Source organism: Globicephala melas, chromosome 6 (assembly GCF_963455315.2).
Source record: "Globicephala melas chromosome 6, mGloMel1.2, whole genome shotgun sequence".
NCBI lineage: Eukaryota > Metazoa > Chordata > Mammalia > Artiodactyla > Delphinidae > Globicephala > Globicephala melas.
In genome coordinates this window covers 4604023-4621690 of record NC_083319.1, presented here as the reverse complement: position 1 = coordinate 4621690, position 17668 = coordinate 4604023, and the positions used below count along the sequence as shown (strand labels likewise).

The following is a 17668-nucleotide window of genomic DNA, read 5'->3' as shown; positions in this document are numbered from 1 at the left end:
ACACCCGCACATTACCTCTGCACCTCTTCTGAACAGGCCTGGGGTTTCTCCTCTTGTGGTCTGGGTTTCACACTTTCTTCAATCAAGGTACCATGACCTTCCACTGAATCAAAGAGCGTGTCCTCAGAGTTCGTCCTGAGGACTGAAAAATCACCACCAGGTGCCGCGGCAGTATCAACAGATCTTCTCTTCCTTTTCTTAGACTTTTTCTTGAGGCCACTGGATTCCTGATTGCCTCCTGCAGTCCCGACCTCACCAATCACTTGCGATCCCTCTGAGTATATGTTCTCAGCGCTCTCAGGCGCAGGCAAGGCCTCAAATTCCTGGTCATTTGCACGCTTCCTCTTTCTTTTCTTAGACTTGCTTTGATCTGCAGACACTGGTAGTTGCGCAATTTCACCTTCTTGGCCCATGGGAGGCTGGGGTTCCTGCTCTTGGGATTCTGATCCGGGCAGGGTAATGCTTGCACCCAGACTTTCCTGGACAGCATCACAGGATGCAACTTTCCTCCGATGTTTTTTCTGCTTTTTCTCCCGAACTTTATCATGCAGTTCTGACTCATGTTCATGTGACGTAGTAACTAAATGCGGTTCATCTGCTTCAGGCGCTTTTGTTGACTTTCGCTTCTTGCTTACATCAATGTAAACGACATCGACATTCTTTGTAAAATTCTTTGGTGTGTTCTCAATGTTTTCTTTATTCACCAGGACGTACGCAACACCTGCTTCCTTATCGACCCCCAAAGCACCTTTTCTTCTCTTTTTACTCTTTTTGGGTATAGAAGCGGCCTTTTCAGTCTCATCGCAAATTTCTGATATTTTCAAAGGAGAAGAAACAAGACGCTGGGCATCCTTTCTCTTTTTTTTACCCTTAGTTATGTCAGCCTGTTCATTTGCCAGGGAGGAGTCTCTGAAACTTTCATGGGGATGCCTCCCATGTCTCTCCTTATGTACAGAACGCTTAGTCTTTTTCTTGACGAAACCTGGAGTGTGGGTTTCCAATCTGCTTGATTCTCCTTCCATTTTACTCCTATAGGGAAACGGAACCACATGGTTTATTTTTGCAGAGCATTTTAAACATTAGCCTCAGGAGGAAGAAAAAAAAAATCACACAAAAACGAAATTGCAGAACAAATGACAAGGCTGGAGTCATGATTATAAATTTTCTATTATTCTAAGTGCGCAGCAAGCTCACTGTAATCCACTTGTCTGGTTCCACTGCCTTTATGATATGAAAAAAAATAGTTAATTGAGCACAGTGCTCTGCCATGATCGGGCCCTTGTTCCCCCACGGCCTCATCTTCTACCTCTCCTCTCAAACTCTGTGCTACACATGCCTTTTTTTTTTTTTTTGGTTCCCCAAACATGCTCCAATCCTTTCTGGCTTGAGGTCTTATAAATCACGACTCCCTCTCTCTGGGCTGCTCTCCGCTGTCTCCTACCCCTCCCTGCCGCCTTTCATCCTTCAGAGCTTGGCTTGAACATTGCTTCTTCCAGAAAGCTTTAAAAGAATATAAACATTATGATACCATGCATACTACGTTAAGAGAATATAAATGTTATGATGCCGTGTATATTACGTTAAGAGAATATATACATTATGATGCCATGTATATTACATTTAAAACACAAAAAAAGTTTCATGTATCTTTTCTGAATGGATACATATGTAGTAAAACTATGAATACAGCATGGGGATTATAACTGGTAAATTCAGGGATTAGGGACAAGTAGAGAGCCAATTTCTCTTACATCTGTAATCTTTTATTTCTTAACTGGAGTAATGAGTACAGGAGTATTTGTTATATTTTCGTCTACTCTTTTAAAGTGAACTGAAATAGTTCACTTTTTAAAAAGCAAGGGGCAGAACAAGAATGCAGACTGCTTTCACTTAAAAACAAGCATTAAGGACTTCTCTGGTGGCACAGTGGTTAAGAATCCACCTGCCAGTGCAGGGGACACGGGATCGAGCCCTAGTCCAGGAAGATCCCACAAGCCACAGAGCAACTAAGCCCGTGCGCCACAACTACTGAGCCTGTGCTTTAGAGCCCGTGCTCTGCAACAAAGAGTAACCCCCGCTTGCTGCAACTAGAGAAAGCCTGCGTGCAGCAATGAAGACCCAACACAGCCATAAATAAATAAATTTATTTTAAAAAACCACAAGTGTTAAAACAAGCAACTGAAGGATGTAAACGTACTGTTTTAAGTATTCACCAAAAAAAAAAAAAAGAGAGAGAGAGAGAAAAGAAAGAAACCTTTTCTGACCCCTTGAGCTTGGCCCATTCCCCAAATGATATACTTTCATAGCAAACTATTTCTCTTTTGTAGCATTTAGCCCAGCTGTGGTTCAGAGCGGGGACATCAAGTATCCACTGACCTCAAACTAGAAGATCGCCTCTTTGAGAAAGAGGCTGAATGGGCCTTGTTAGTGTCCAACAAAAAGTCCAAGTTCTGCAATAAGTAGGAATGAAGTTTAATAAGGCTCCAATGTCAATTCTTATACAGAGCACGTGCATTCTGGAGTTTAAGTACAGGAATGGAAATGTACTTCACAAAAGACATGGTTAAAAATATATACAAACACATCTTACAACTCTCCTTGCTCCGTATTGCTTCTGGGTTTCAATTTTTAAGATTTTATTTCTCTGCGACTAAAAGTAATACTAAAGGTAATACGTTTACATGGTTCAAACATCAAAATAATCCGTCCTTATTTCCCCTCCTTTCTCACAGAGAAGGTAGCATCTGTATATTCTGATCTGCGTTTTGCTATTTTCACTTAGCAACAGACCCTGGAGGCCTCTCTGTGTCAGGGGTCTTGCGAGTCTGAATGCTTAAGCACATTTTCTACAGAAGGTGCCTACTTTCTCCTAGGTAGTCAAGAAGCTATAAGAATTGTCTAGCTGGAAGGATGGGGAACAACAAACATGTGGACTGATACCTATAAACCAAATCTACCAGCCCCAGGATCTCACCTCCAACGGAGGCACCAAGAGCTTTGGTTAAGGCCTTCCCCGCTGGTGTCACCCAGAGATGCACAGAAACCCCTTCTTAATCCACTTCTTTGCAGCTTCCACCTCCATGACTCCCCCCTGAGACTGCTCCAGTTAGAGCGCCTACGACCTTCACGCCACTAAATTCAAGAGATACCTTCCTGGCCCATCTTTCAGGATCTCTCTCTCTCTCTCCTTGGCTGCACCGCATGGCTTGGTGGAAATCTTAGTTCCCCAACCAGGGATCGAACCCGTGCCCCCTGCAGTGGAAGCACTGAGTCCTAACCAATGGACCACCAGGGAATTCCCTCAGGATCTCTCAATAACAATGAACAGAGCAGATAATTCCTTTTAATATTTTTACCTTCCATTAGTTTCTTTCTTTCTTTTTGTAAATACCTGTATGCTTCTCCTTCTGGTCTCTTGAACTCAGCACCACGTTTTAAATATATAGTCGCTTCCCACTAAATCCTTCTTATGGCTTCTCCATTATTCTTTATAAATTTGTTTATTTTACTTTATTTATTTTTGGCTGTGTTGGGTCTTCGTTGCTGCGCATGGGCTTTCTCTAGTTGCCGCGAGCGGGGGCTACTCTTCGTTGCGGTGAGCGGGCTTCTCATTGCCGTGGCTTCTCTTGTTGCAGAGCACGGGCTCTAGGTGCGCGGGCTTCAGTAGTTGTGGCGCACAGCCTTAGCTGCTCTGAGTCATGTGGGATCTTCCCGGGCCAGGGCTCGAACCCGTGTCCCTACACCGGCAGGTAGATTCTTAACCACTGCGCCACCAGGGAAGTCCCTCCGTTATTCTTAAGATAAAGTCCCAAATCCTTACAGACCTACCATGCCCTTCATGATCTAGTCTAGTCCATGCCTACCCCTCCACCTCTCATTTCTCCCTGGGTTTCAGACATCCTGTCTTCCTTCCGTTCCCAGAATACACCATGATCCTTCTCGTTATCAGGGACCTTACAAAAGCATCTCATTTTCCCAGGAATGTCTTTCCTCCGTTACCTTTCTGCGCTATAACTGGTCTAAGTTTGAACCTCACTTTCTCTTCTGGGTCCCGCCTTCTCGTTACAATGTTTCTCAACAGTCCAGCTGCTTCCCTACGGCACTTCGCTCCGTTGGGACATAACCAGCCTCCTAACGGCTGGGACCTTCTCGTCCGTCTGGTTCCCAAATGGTTACCCGGCGTTCGATATATATGGATATACACTTATTCGGAACATACCACTTCCCGCCGTGCAGGGACGTGCCCAAGCCTGGTCCCGATCCCCTCCCCACTTTGGGGTGCCCTGGAGACCCTGCTCTGCCCCGGGGTGGGCGTTCCGGGGCTGAGAGGGAGGAACGAACGAGAGGTTCCCGAGTGGAGGGGCTTGGAGAGGCTGCGGAGAAAACAGGCGCCACCCTCAGCCCTGGGGACCTGGGCCAAAGGCGGGCCTCCGGGGAGGTGAAGACAGCAGCCACACACCGCTCGGTTCACACACGCAATCTGGGAAAAAAGCCGGAGCAACTATAAAGCGCTTTCACCTACCTTCAGAACGCGTCGCCTCCTGCCTCCCAATCCGGAAGTGCTGGTGTCGTGAAAGCGGAAGTGGCTCGCGCCACTTCCGTCCCGCCCCCCTTCGGCATCGCGCTGGCGTAGCCGCTCGCTGGCTGTGGGGCTGTGACTCGCGTCGTTTTCTGCCCAGTTTGTTCCCGGGCTTGTTGCGAGTGGGGTGGGACAGGGTAGAGCGTGATCCTAAAACTAAGAAAGTGGGACAGAGCCCTTCCGCCGACTTGCTCATTCATGCCATTTATTCAACAGTTTTTTTTGCTGAGGTCCGTCTGCAGTCCAGGAGTGAACAAGATGCTGAGGGCTAACCTGAGGAAGACAGAAAACAAACTAATCAACCAAGATAATTTCAGATTATCCTTTAAGGAAAATAGATCAGGGTAATGTGATGGGGAGCGACTAGGGACAGTGAGAGCTAGGTTAGATAGTAAGGAAGGCTCTTTGACGAGTGGCAGTTGAGTTCTAAATGAAAAGGGTGAACAAAAATCGATGGAAGAGTGTTCCAGGCTGGGAGCAAATCCAGAAGCCCTGAACTTGGTTGCTGGAGGAACTGAAACTCCCGCCAGGGTAGCGGGAGCACCGTGAGTGACAGGGACAGAGGTAAGGGGTGAAGGCAGGGGTTGGCAGGGGCTCAGTGGTGCGGAGTCTACTGCCCATTGAACTTAGGTGGAGGTTAGAGGTAGAAGAAGCCTTGAAGATCTATTCCGATTCTCCCATTTCCACTGAGTCCTGAAGAAACTTAGCTTATGATTAAAAGTAAAGCTTTAAGCAGGCCATCAAGTCGAGGCCAGTATACATGCCCCTCAAACTTTTAGTCTTACTGCATAGTGAACACAATCACACCAGCAAAGAGATTTCTCATGGAATCCTGTAATCACCCCCTGTTGTAGGAAATCTTTCTTAGGTAATATCAGCCTTACTTTGTGGATGAGAAAACTAGGGCCTCGTGTAATTTGTCACAGGGGAACTTATGTGGCCCCAGCTAGGATTCAACCCTGTGATCTTTCCACTACTCCAGTATCCTGCGCCTCGCTGCACCACCTCGCTTCCTCTGTGTGAGCTGCCAAGCAGCTTTGATTAAAAAGTGCACAGCGCACGTTTATGGGAAAGTCTGAAAGTGAAGCAGACGAGAGAAACCATAAAGCGTACATCATACACCTGTCACCACCCAAGGGCCGCTTCAGGCCTTGGATGGACAGTGGGGAGTCTGTCTGATTTGCTCTGGAAAGGTAATGCTGGTGTTGTCCACTGTGGCTGTGCAAGGCCTTGAAGTGCAGGTGTGTTGTCTGTGCACCTTCTCTGTGGTGAACCCCTTACCCAGAGCCTTGTGGATATTTGCACATTTAATGACGATGATAATGATGGGTGAATGACCGCACTAAAGGCTGGGACTAGAAGGCAGACTAGGGATCGTCCAGGCTAGTGGTTCCCAAAACACTGCACCAATCACTCGGGAAGCTCTTAAAACGTGCAGATTTCCAACTTTGCATACAGACTGCATATCAGGCACCATTATTGTATCACGTTAAAATCCATAGACACAATAGCATTGTAGTTCTGTATGAGGATGTCCTTGTTCCTGGCAGTTACATGTACTTAGGGTCAGATATGATACTGTCTGCAGATCTTTTCAGAATGGTTTAGCAATGTGTATGCGTGCATGTTCACACACACGCACACGCACAGAAAGTAAACGTGGCAAATACTAAGGACCAGTCAATCTAGGTGAAGTCTATATGGGTTTTCATTGTACTCTTCTTTCAAAGTTTCCATAGCTTTGAACTTAAAAAAAAATCCAAAGGGGAAGAAGGATTAAAATACAGATTCTCAGATCCCATTTCCAGATATTCTGATTCAGTGAATCTGTATTTTGCAACTTCCCTTTATTCTGTTGCACAAAGTAGAGTTCATTCAACTCTAGACTTTCCCCCCTACCCACTTCACAGAAGAAAACACTGAAGACCCAAAAGGTGACTAATTTGAGATTACCCAGTGGATTAGCAGTAACGTCAGGCTTGGAATGTGGATTTCTATTTCATTCTGAAACACGTAACGCTCTGCCCCGGGCTGTGTGTGTGTGTGTGTGTGTGTGTGTGTGTGTGTGTGTGCGCTGTGTGTGTGTGTCGTTGGGAGAAGTGGGAAGGGGCGGCGAGAGGGGTCGTGGTGAGTGGGGGGTGGGGTGGGTCTTTGACCTGGAAGTCAAGTGTAAATGGCCTTCTAGAACTCCGTCGCTTTTAACACAGCCCAGTGGTGATTCTTGGGTTTTTCTCAGGTCTACTTAAGAAAACTCGAAACACGTCCACTTAGGTGGCCGCCAAAAAGTTTCCTGAAAGTAAATCGACCAGCCCTGTTCCTGTGCCGTTGGCGTCCTGTCGCCATGGAAACGGACGGTTCCATTCTTCCTCAAGGGGTGGTCTTGATTTTCTCTCCTTTTCGAATCCGCAGCGCGGCGCCCAGAAGACGCTCTCAGGAACCAGAGGGGCTTATGTAGGTCTTACTGCTCCTTGCAACGAGGGGGCTGCGCGAGGTGGGGGCGCCTCGCTCCGGAGGGAGCCCGGCGTCCGGTGTCCACCCCGGCGTCCGGGTGGTGCGTCCCGGGACTGGCAGAGGGCCCCTCGGAGTTCCGCACCGGCCCCCCACCTGAGAAGCGCGCTGGATCCAGCCGGCTGGCCGACTCCCCGTGACCCCCAGGATGCCAGAAGCCAGGACCTCCCGCCACGACCCCACGCGATGGAAGAAGAAGCCGCCGGTGCGCCGCACGGTCAGCCAGATCTGCCCACCCCCGCGGCGGCCCCTGACCGTGGCCGACATCCAACCGGGCATGGAGAACGAGAGGCTGGGGGTCGTGCGAGATTCCATGTTTCAGAACCCGCTCATCGTCAAGGTGAGCCGTCCCCACGCCCATCACCCTCTTGCGCTCGTCCCCTCACTGGGCACGCACGCGGCCGGGGGTTTCCCCCCGTCCTGCCCCGGCCCCACCGCTCCGCTCCGAGCCTGGCACTGGGAGCTCCAGCTCTGGTCCAGACAGACCTGGACCCCCGGGCGGTCACGGGCAGGCCGCATCGCCTCGCTGACCCTCAGTTTCCTCATCCTCAAAGTGGGATGATAATGGCACTCATTAAAGGGAGTGATTGGGAAGATTGCATAAGGTAATCCCTGCGAGTTGGCGGCTCTTTGCTTATGTATTCACGCAGGGTGAACCCACAGGGTGACAGACAGGTAGCAGCACCCAGACTGCGTCCTTACCACCTGCCAGCCCTCGCAGGGTGCAGGCCGCCTCTCCCGATTCCCCTGCACGCCTGGGCTGCTGTTATGTAGCAAGTGTCCTGTACGTCTCTGGGAAGCATCACTTCACACGCTAATTTCCACCCAATCATACTCTTAACCAGAATTACGACCCTAAGAGGCAAAAAGCGCGAATCTCTGCCCCAGGGGTCCCACAGGCACAAACGAGCGAGGGAGCCGCGGTTTCCAACTAGGTCGCCTCCTCTTTGATCGCACGCTCCCTTACATTAGTTACGTTTCGGGACTGGTGTTCACCCAACGCTGGCGTGGCATCAACGCGCCTTTCCGGGGCCCCAGGATAGGTCAAGTTGAAGTTTGGCGCTTGGGAAGCTGGTCAGGAGCAATTTTACCTTGCGCCACTGGAGGGCAGTGTGCCTTTAAAAATGCGCGCAGTTCCCCAGATTCCGGGGGTGGAAGGCGCAGGTGATAACCGTGGATTCAGTAACAATTATTTATCTGAACGCCAGGAGCTGTTTAGAGCCCAGAGGTTTTGGTTGTTGTTAGTTTTTTGTTTGTTTGTTTCGTACAGGGAACCTGGGCTTTCTTAACATCGTGGTAGAATTAGCTGAGTTAACTGGCTCCTATGAAAACACGGATTCTCTCCTCTTGCCCTACCCAAACTCTTTCCTGGGCCAGCAGCTGGGAGAAGCTGGCTTATCACACTAGGCACCCTTCCATCTAACACCTCCCCTTCCTAGGCCTCCCAAAGTGGAGCAAAGTCCTTCACTTATTTCTAGGTGAGAAGAGCCACTCTCAGAGGACAGATGGCACAGACAGATGGGGTTCACCACTCTGGAATCAAGGGGAGAATCAATTTCCTCACCTCTGATCATTGCCCTTACTCAAGCAGTTACTGGTGGACCAACTCCTTCCTACTTAAATACAAAATGGACAGCGTAATGGAGTTATTCTCCATGGTGAATTAAGTGTGATGCCCACCCCAAGCTATAATATATCCATAGAGACACATACATACATATAGGTATATGCATAGATATATACATATTGTATATACACATACACTTTACATATATATGCACACATACACACACATGTGTATGTACAATATACATGTGTTTAACATGTATAACATACATCTATAAGTAAAAATTTCCCCTCCCTTTTTTCCTTTTGCTCGTGCTGCATATCAAGAAGGACAGTATTTGGCCTCCGGATGGCACTAGCTGAACAGCTTCCAGATGAATTCAGTCCTGATTCCTGAACTGGAACTTTGGGTTGGAAAATGTGCAGGAGACACTGACCCACCACCGAGGGTTCTGTCTTCAGAGCATGAGACACAGAGAAGGGCTGCCCCGTCAGCGGTGACTCGGCTCAAGCAGCAGGAGGCGCCCTGGTGATCGTGCCCAGCTTGTTTCCTGTCAGGAAAGCAGGTCTTTCCTTCTTACTTTCCTCCCTCCAGTTCTTGATGGGCCGTAAGGTAGTTTCAGTAGCAGTTAAGATTATGTCCACATTTCAATACTGACCACCGCTACCAGATTTTTCTACTAAAATCTGGCCTAAGGAAAAGCTGCAGAAACACTGAGAGCAAGGAGTAACCTTGATTGTTACCTTCTCCAGACCCCTCCTTACACTGGGGACGCTGAGGCTGTCTGTGGTGGGTTTTTTGTGCAAGGTCCTGGCAGAGCTGGGGGTAGAAGCTACGTTCCCTGGCTCCCCGCCCAGCTTTACTTTTACCACTCCAAAAAGCTTCCTCTATTTTAAAGGAAATTTAAATGATGAAAAAAACTTTGAGGTTTTCAGCTCCCAAGAAAAGAAGATCGAAAGTATCCAAGATGGTGGAGCCTTTAAAAAAAGCTTTTTAAAAATAATATGTCGCTGAAATTTCTGTTGAGGCGTGGCTTGTGGATTTCTTGACTGTGGCATGTCAGTTTCACAATCCCAGATTTTCAAACCCTTGTTTCTGTGCGAGTTCTCATTGTGTGCAGCAGAGGTGGGAGTGCCCTCTGCCTGGGGTGTCTGCAGGAGAATGATTGGGACTGAAGTCTATTTTGGTTTTGTCTCAGTCTGAATCTGAAGGTTGCATCTGTATTGGGGGAACATAGCACCTTAGAAAGAGTCATTTACTCCCCCATGTTGGGGGGCTGTTGCTCAGATTTGCTTTCTCCAGTGAATAGGATCTGGATTGTTTTTTTTTTTTTTTCATTTAAAATGCAGACACACTGCCTGAACAAACACAACACTGCTGTTTCACACCCATGGAATTTACCGGGACGTACACGCATCAGTTATTCAAGAACATGTCTGCAAGATGCCACCGTAACCAAGTGAAAAGTGAAAACCTCAGACATCCAAGCAGATATTGTATCAGCAAGAGCTCAACAACTCTTTGCCTCATTTAAAACCAAGCCAACTGGCTATTGAGTGGGGCTGATTGAATCAGCTCCATGTTTTAATGTGGTCACAAGAAGATGTAAATGTTTTCCATTAGAAAGGGCATCTATTCTATTGTATAAAGTGTCGTGTGGTTAGCCAGTTTTCCTTCAAATGTGACTCTCTGGGAAGAATAAAATTAAATAGAGAAAGAGCCAAGCTTCTCCCTGCTTGATTCTCATTTCCCCAGAACTCTGTGACTCAACAGAGGATCCTGCTACAATAGCCTTCAAGGCTCCTTTACAGAACCTGTCAGGGTGCACCCTTCCTGCCATCGGAACTCGGCTGATATCCTGTCAATACAATTATGGGGAGAGACTGTTTGGTTTGCTCCACTGACAGCCTTGAATCTTCTGTCGCCCTGGAGAGGCAGGCTGGGTACAGGGGTGGAATTTATTGAATTGAGCATCCTTAGAGGGTGCAAATGATCACGGCACCCGATGTTTTTCATAATTTCTCGCCGACTTTGTTTTTCTGTGGGGCTTTATGTCACAAACAGGAAGCGTGTGCATTTGTAGGTAGAGCTATAGAATCACATCCTTCTGGGGTTGGAAGGAGGTTTACAGCCATCTAGTCCAATTCCTTTTTTGAGGCTATTAAGACCCAGAGAGGGGAGGAGACTCGCCCAAGGCACTACCCTGACCCGGTCACAGAAGTGGGATGAGATTTATGTCACCTGACTTCCAGACCCATGCTCTTTGGCCACGATACACAATTAGTTAATGAATGACAACCCAGATTGGTTATACCTGTACATCAGGCAGTCAAAAAAATGTTCATCGATGAATCCGATTCCATTATTGTTTCACTCAACATTCCTTCCAGAGTGAACTCTACTAATTTCTTGGGATTTGTTGACAGCCAAGAAATATTTATTGAATGTTTACTGAGTACTCTGCACCATCCTAAGCTCTCTTGGGGGCATAGAAACAAGTTCAGAACTTAGCTCTTGCCCATAAGGAGTTAATTATTTAGCTGGAGAGACAGAATATCTATATATATCATTATATATATGTATTTCATATGTATGACATATATATTGCTTAGCATAGCCCCTGCATCCAAGAAAGCTCTCAGGAAACATTAGCTCTTACTATTGTGCACGCGCGTGCGCACGCGCGCGCACACACACACACACACACACACACAGATAATAAGACAAGCAATGTCATGGGTCACCCCCCTGTAAGTTTCAAGTTTCTGCACTACCCGGAAAGGTTCAGATTTGGGGGGAGGAAGCCCTGAGCACGACTCAGAAGGCTTTATAAAGGAACAGTCCTGAAACTGGACCTTGAAGGGTGAAAAGGTAGATTCTGATCAGGGGTGGAGATTAGGAGAAACTCAGCCCTCCAGGACCAGATGACTCAACCCTCCTTAGATCCTAAGCGTTCATAGATTTTCACCCCAACCCGAGTTCTATTTCCTAAGACTCAGCGCCGCTGCTGGGATCCTTATCATCGTCATCACGGGGAAGCATTTATTTAGAGCCAGTGTGTCCAAATTGGATGCTCTACAAAATTAGGCAACCACACTCAGCCACACTAAGAGCCTAACATCTCTAATAAACATTGATGCTGGTGAACATCGGCACGCAGGTAGACACAAATGCAAAGAAGGCGGGCAGACAAACACACCGTCGGGCACACAGCCCAGCATAGGTCAGTATTTTTATCATGTTTGAGTGAAATGGGAAAATGTTATATTCCGCTATGTATTGCAGAGAATATGCCTTTGATTGCTCAGATCCTTTTTCGTTCAATTTACAATGTAACTGGAGAAAGTAAAACACAAGGAAAGGGGGCTGAAACTGAGCTGCCCATCTTAAGGACCCAGTCTCGGCAGGCTGGTGGGCAGCTTTCATTTTTCTAGGGAAAGCTACAGGGTTGTCGATCCCTGCAACTCTTTCTCTCTCTGTCCTTTTTTTGTTTTTTCTTCTTTTTAAATCAAAGCTTCCAGTTTCCTGGCACCCAGGCACATCCTCCGGTGAGCAAGGGCGAGCAAGCAGGGGCTGCAGCAGTGCCCAGCCCTGTGGTCGGTTCAGAAAGGAGACCTGCTCCCGCCCAGGCTTTTTACCACTACCCGGAGTGGGTGGGTGGGACAGATCTGCTGGAGGAGGGGCCCGCCTTCCTCTTTGTCCCTCTAAAAAAGGGGGGCTTTGGCTTTGAAACGTTAATGAAGACCTCAGAATGCGGGTTCCTGGGGGATGAGCTCAGCCCCCTTCTGAACACTCCTCTCAGATCAGTGGCGGGAAGGCCGTTCCTCCAGGAAGGATTCTGAGTCCTGGATGAACAGGTCAGCAGTGGCTTCCAGCACCTTCCAGAATCTTCCAGGCTCAAGGGCTGCTCATAGTAGAATTTAGGCCACTTTTCCTGTATTTGAAAGACAAAGTTTTCTTGATTTACGACTGGTCCTGTGGACAAAATTTCAACCCCCTATTTCTTTTTTTAAAATTTTATTTATTTATTTATTTTTGGCTGCGTTGGGTCTCTGTTGCCGTGCATGGGCTTTCTCTAGTTGCGGCAAGCCGGGGCTGCTCTTCGTTGCAGTGCACAGGCTTCTCATTGCGGTGGCTTCTCTTGTTGCAGAGCACGGGCTCTAGGTGCGTGGGCTTCAGTAGTTGTGGCATGCGGGCTCGGTAGTTGTGGTGCACGGGCTTAGTTGCTTTGAGGCATGTGGGATCTTACCGGAACAGGACTCAAATCTGTGTCCCCTGTGTTGGCAGGCGGATTCTTAACTACTGTACCACCAGGGAAGCCCCAAACCCCTATTTCTAATTTCAGTGGTTTTCAAGTCATTCACCTGTCTCTAGAAGCATCAGAGTTCTCGTAAAGTGTCTGATTCAAACTGCTTGTTAAGAAAATGCATCTTTAACTGTTTAAAAAGTATAATGGGAAGGAAACACGATTAAAAGTGTTCTATATGAAATGCTAACGGTGGAGACCACCAGCTTGTTAGCAATGATTTGAATTGGTTCATTTTGGGGCGTTGGTTCTGTGTTTGTGCTGGTCCTGCAGTGAATGTGTCACAGACCAGGAGGATTGGAACCAAGCTCGGACCCTGCTGGACTTCTAGGCTAGGTAAATCCGTTTCTGGAGGCCAGTGTGCAGAGTGATTGCTGTGGCCCTGGGAACCGGGCTCTGTTAAACCTCAGACACATCTGCTGGGCCATCGCTCCAGGACCCTCTGGCTGGCTGGGCAAAAAGAAACAAAGGCACAGTCACAATCGTACTACATTTTGGTTGGTTTTAGCATATACTGTAAGTGTTGGGTGCTTCTTGTCTGACTTTCGTACTTGTTAAAAAAACAAAAACAGGATGTGAGCATTTGTTGGTTGTTGATAACATTCAGCTTTAAATGAAATCGCCCCTTGACTCTCCTTTCAAGCTCCTGAATCCGTGTAAACGAGGACTGTGAAAACAATTCCAGGCTGCAGCTGGTGTTTTCATACCACCACAAAAGATACAGCAATGAGTTGGATAGCACAGGGAACTCTGCTTAATGCACTGCGGTGACCTAAATGGGAAGGAAATCCAAAACAGAGGGGATATATGTATATGTGTAGCTGATTTATTTTGCTGTACAGTAGAAACTAACACAACATTGTAAAGCAACTATACTCCAATAAGAATTAATTAAAAAAAATAAGTTGGTAGCCCAGGCAGATGTAAAACTGCAGCCACCAGACTGGAGACAAAGGCGGTGTAGATGTCAGGCCATGGAGCCAGGCAGATCCCAGGGCACGTTCTGTCTCAGCCGCTTTCTTGCTGTGCCACGTGTGAGGTTATTTACCTTTGAGCCTCAGTTTCCTCTCTGTAAAATGGGCTGTTACAGTTGGCACCAGCCATGGGGGAGTTGTGAGGGTTCCATGAGATGACACAGGTGTGCCAGGCCCAGGAGGGCACTTAATACGTGGGCACTTTTGTTTTTTTCCATTATCCTGCTTCTAACACTTCCGTTCCTCAAGACAACCGTATTCTCATCAATCGACTTTAGGTAAATGTCTTAAATCTGAACTTATAAATGTATCATGAGACGAATCCACTCAAGGGCTTATCTTTTTCCACTTTGTGCTCTTGTTGAAAATTACTGTTGCCCACCCCATCTCATGCTTCCTGAAACTGTGTGCCCTGAAGCAGGTGGGCTCGCCCTGGCTAAGGGTGAAAACAATTCGGTTTCTAGCTCTCTTGAGGGTTCCTGGTCAAGTGGCTTAATGTCCAAGCCTGTTTCCTCATTTGTGAAGTATGGGTGCTAATAACTACCTTGTTTACTTCTCAAGGATGTAATGAAGACTGATTTAAATATGACACTATCTTATGGAAGAGATTATGACATTCTGGAAGTAGACCAGTGGTCCTCAACTGGGGCGGGGGAGCAGTTTTGCTCCCCAGGGAACATCTGGCCATGTCAGGAGATGCTTTTGGTTATCACAGCCGGGAAGGGGGCTGCTACCAGCATCTAGTGGGTAGAAGCCAAGGATGCCATCCAACAATGCACAGGATGCCTGCACCCGCCCCGCAAAAGAGAATCATCTCCCCAAATGCCAATAGTGCTAAGGCTGAGAAACGCTGGACCAGAAAAACATCAACATGTGGAGAATTCATTATTAGTTCATCCACAGTCCAGGATCTCTTGAATGTAATACAAAGATTATAGAAATGAGATGGTTTAGTTTAATTGCTTCTCTATCCATTGTTTGCTTCCGTCCCCTGACTCCATTCGTTTTATGGCCATTTTATTTTTTTAATTAAAAAAATTTTATTTATTTATTGGCGTGCCATGCGTCTTGCGGGATCTTAGTTCTTCGACCAGGGATTGAACCCAGGCCCCCCGCAGTGGAAGCATGGAGTCCTAACCACTGGACCTCTTATGGCCATCTTAAGTTCCCCCTTTTGAATCCGTTTCCTTTTCCTTAGTTCCAGGTTCCATACATTTGCTGGTTTCTGTCAGGGTTTATCTGTCTCCAGCCTCACCCACGTTGGAGTTTAAAAAAATAGAAAGCATTTCTAGCAATCCACAGAGTGAGGCTCTATAATTCAAGAGATAAACTGATTAGCGTAGGGGCTGGTTTGTTGAGTAATCACTGACCACCGCACAAGCTTTGTTTCCCTGGCGCATTACCTTCCAAGGGCTTGCTTTGGTTGTGTTTTTCTCAGCATGAACTCATTTAGGATTTAAAACGGAATTGATTTGGTCCAGCAAAAATTAAGCTCACGGTGGACCAGAGTCCCAGCCCAGCCCTTACACTCTCGTTGTGGAACGAAGTACAGCATTTCAGAGAAGCAAGTCAATGTGCTTTATAAAGAAAACAGCTGTATTTTTCCACCCAATAATTTAAAGGCACATCAGGGTTCGGTCAAGAAACTGACTGATGTGGGTCAATGAGCAGAAAGGTCAACATGAAGGGCACACAGGGGGAGAATAGCTCACCAAGAGCATTGTAGAGAACACATAATGAGCTAGAAAGAGGGGTTTTTTGATCTTTTATATGAACCAAACAATACATATTGGGGGGGACCAATGAACACAGAAGCGAACAAGATATATTTCTTTGTGTGGATCAAAATCTTTTGTGTTTTGTCCAGAGGAATGAAAGTGGAGAATCAGAAGCGCTTTGATTTCAAGGTACAACATTAGTGAAAGGCCACATCACTGCCAGGTGGCTGGCCATTTGGGACCAATGGCACAGCATCCAAGCTGCCTCGCCACAGCAGAGAAAAAGCCCCAGCTAGCTGAAGCTCAGAGGCCGCGGCCTCCTGCAAAGATGGGGGCGCCCCAAAAGACAGGAGAGAGGCGACCTTGTGGCCATAGCATTGCAGTTGAGGGAACTGGAAAATTTTCTGGCAACTTTTTGGATCAATTTTGCTGGACACTAGTCAGTCTGGCCATATTGCCACACTAAAATGCCATTTTAATGTTCCCGTTATGAATTCCATTCACATTTTCCCACTGTCTCCCAGAGATCTTTAAGAACAGAGACACTGACTTAAAATTCTTGTTTGATATGCATTTGAAACTATTAATGAGCCCCTCAGTCAATGAGCAAATATTTATCACACACCTATAATGCACAAGGCGCTGGTGGAAACGCAAGAGGTTTAAGAATTGGTTTCCAAGGAGTTTATGGAAGAACCAGACTTTGCACATTAAAACCACTAATAAAAGTTATCAAAGGCAGAAGGAGAGGTGCTGAGAGGCCTATTTGGGAGTGAAGGTGGGAGCAGCGTTGGAGCACCCAGGGCAGCTTGTGCACCTGGGCTGGGGCTGCAGGGTGGGTTGGATTCCAGTGGCTGGAAAGGAGAGGAGGGGCTCCAGGGGAGGGGCTGGCCTGAGCAAAGGTCTGAAATGGACAAGAACAGACAACTCTAGGATTCTGTGAGGAAAGCAGTGGCAGACGCATTCACTCACTGCTTGAATTAACAGAATTAACTGCTTGTGTACGAGACACAGAGCTTGGCACCAAGGATACGGGGGTAGACCAATCTGGGTATAGGCTTTGCCCTCAAAGAGCTTACAGTCTCGTAGACAGAAACAGGCATCGAAACAAACAGTAAAGTGGTACAGTTGTGGTGACGGCCGTCTGGATGGGATTCGTGCTCAACGCTTGAGGGCAGCTGTGCCTGGATGGGGGGAGGCGAGGGAAGGTCTCCTAGACTGGATGACTAGAGCTGAATCTTGACACCAAGATGAGTCAGGTGAGGTGGGAGCAGAGGTGGAGGCAGGTATTGTGTGGCCTGTAGCTTATCAATTCAGGGATCTCTTTTTAAGAAACAGAGTACAGGGAACTCCCCTGGTGGACCAGTGGTTAGGGCTCTCACTGCTACTGCTGGGGCCCTAGTTCAATCTCTGGTTAGGGAACTAAGATCCTGCAAGCCGCATGGTGCGGCCAAAAACAAACAAACAAACAAACAAATAAAAAAGAAACAGAGTACAAAATTTAAAATGATGTTGGAAATGAAGTCCAAGGCCTTGGAAGGGGCCCGGTACAAAGAGGGGCCCTGAAGCCTAAGCTTCATTAGCTTCAGGGTAAATCAACTTTTGACCGGGGGAGAAGAAGCTTTCTAGGAAAAAGGATATTCAGGGGGAGGTGGGAGGGGGAAAATGCACTGGATCGCCAGATTTGAGAGGCCTCAGTTCCTCTCTAGGCTGTGTGTCATCCATCCATCCATCCTTCCATCATCTATTCATGCATTCATTCATTCATGCGTTCAGCACTGCACACTTCCCCTGGACCAGACACTCCAGGCCCCATGACCACAGTCATGAGCTCCCAGTCTCCTGCACACTCTTATTGGCTCTGAAACCTTGAGTGAGTCCCTGGAATGTCCCAAAGCCTTGATTTCTGCGCATCTGAATGGCTTTCTCCCTGAGAACTGCTGGGAGCCTCCCCTTCATTTGCTTATTCGACCCTTTGCAAAATGTTTTTCGAGGGGCTATTAGGTGCCAGGCAGC

The 17668-nt window shown here is 47.4% G+C and overlaps 2 protein-coding genes across 6 annotated transcripts in view; one reads left to right on the top strand and one right to left on the bottom strand.

Annotated features, from left to right (window-relative positions):
- Positions 1-4583, bottom strand: part of TTF1 (transcription termination factor 1) — a 28150-nt gene extending 23567 nt beyond the window's left edge. For all 5 annotated transcript variants that reach the window (XR_004035517.2, XM_030838470.2, XM_030838469.2 and 2 more), the window contains exons 1-2: positions 4523-4583; positions 16-1029 (exon numbers count right to left, since the gene is read on the bottom strand). Coding sequence is in view for 4 of the 5 variants with exons in the window: in XM_030838470.2 (XP_030694330.2) it covers positions 16-1022 (1007 nt within the window). In the remaining variant the exon portion in view is untranslated. The remainder of the gene's footprint in view (positions 1-15; positions 1030-4522) is intronic.
- Positions 4584-4625: 42 nt separating this feature from the next.
- Positions 4626-17668, top strand: part of CFAP77 (cilia and flagella associated protein 77) — a 135765-nt gene continuing 122722 nt past the window's right edge. Inside the window, exons 1-2 of the mRNA XM_030838464.3 lie at positions 4626-5143; positions 6989-7427. Coding sequence (XP_030694324.2) covers positions 7236-7427 — 192 coding nt within the window. The 5' untranslated portion in view covers positions 4626-5143; positions 6989-7235. The remainder of the gene's footprint in view (positions 5144-6988; positions 7428-17668) is intronic.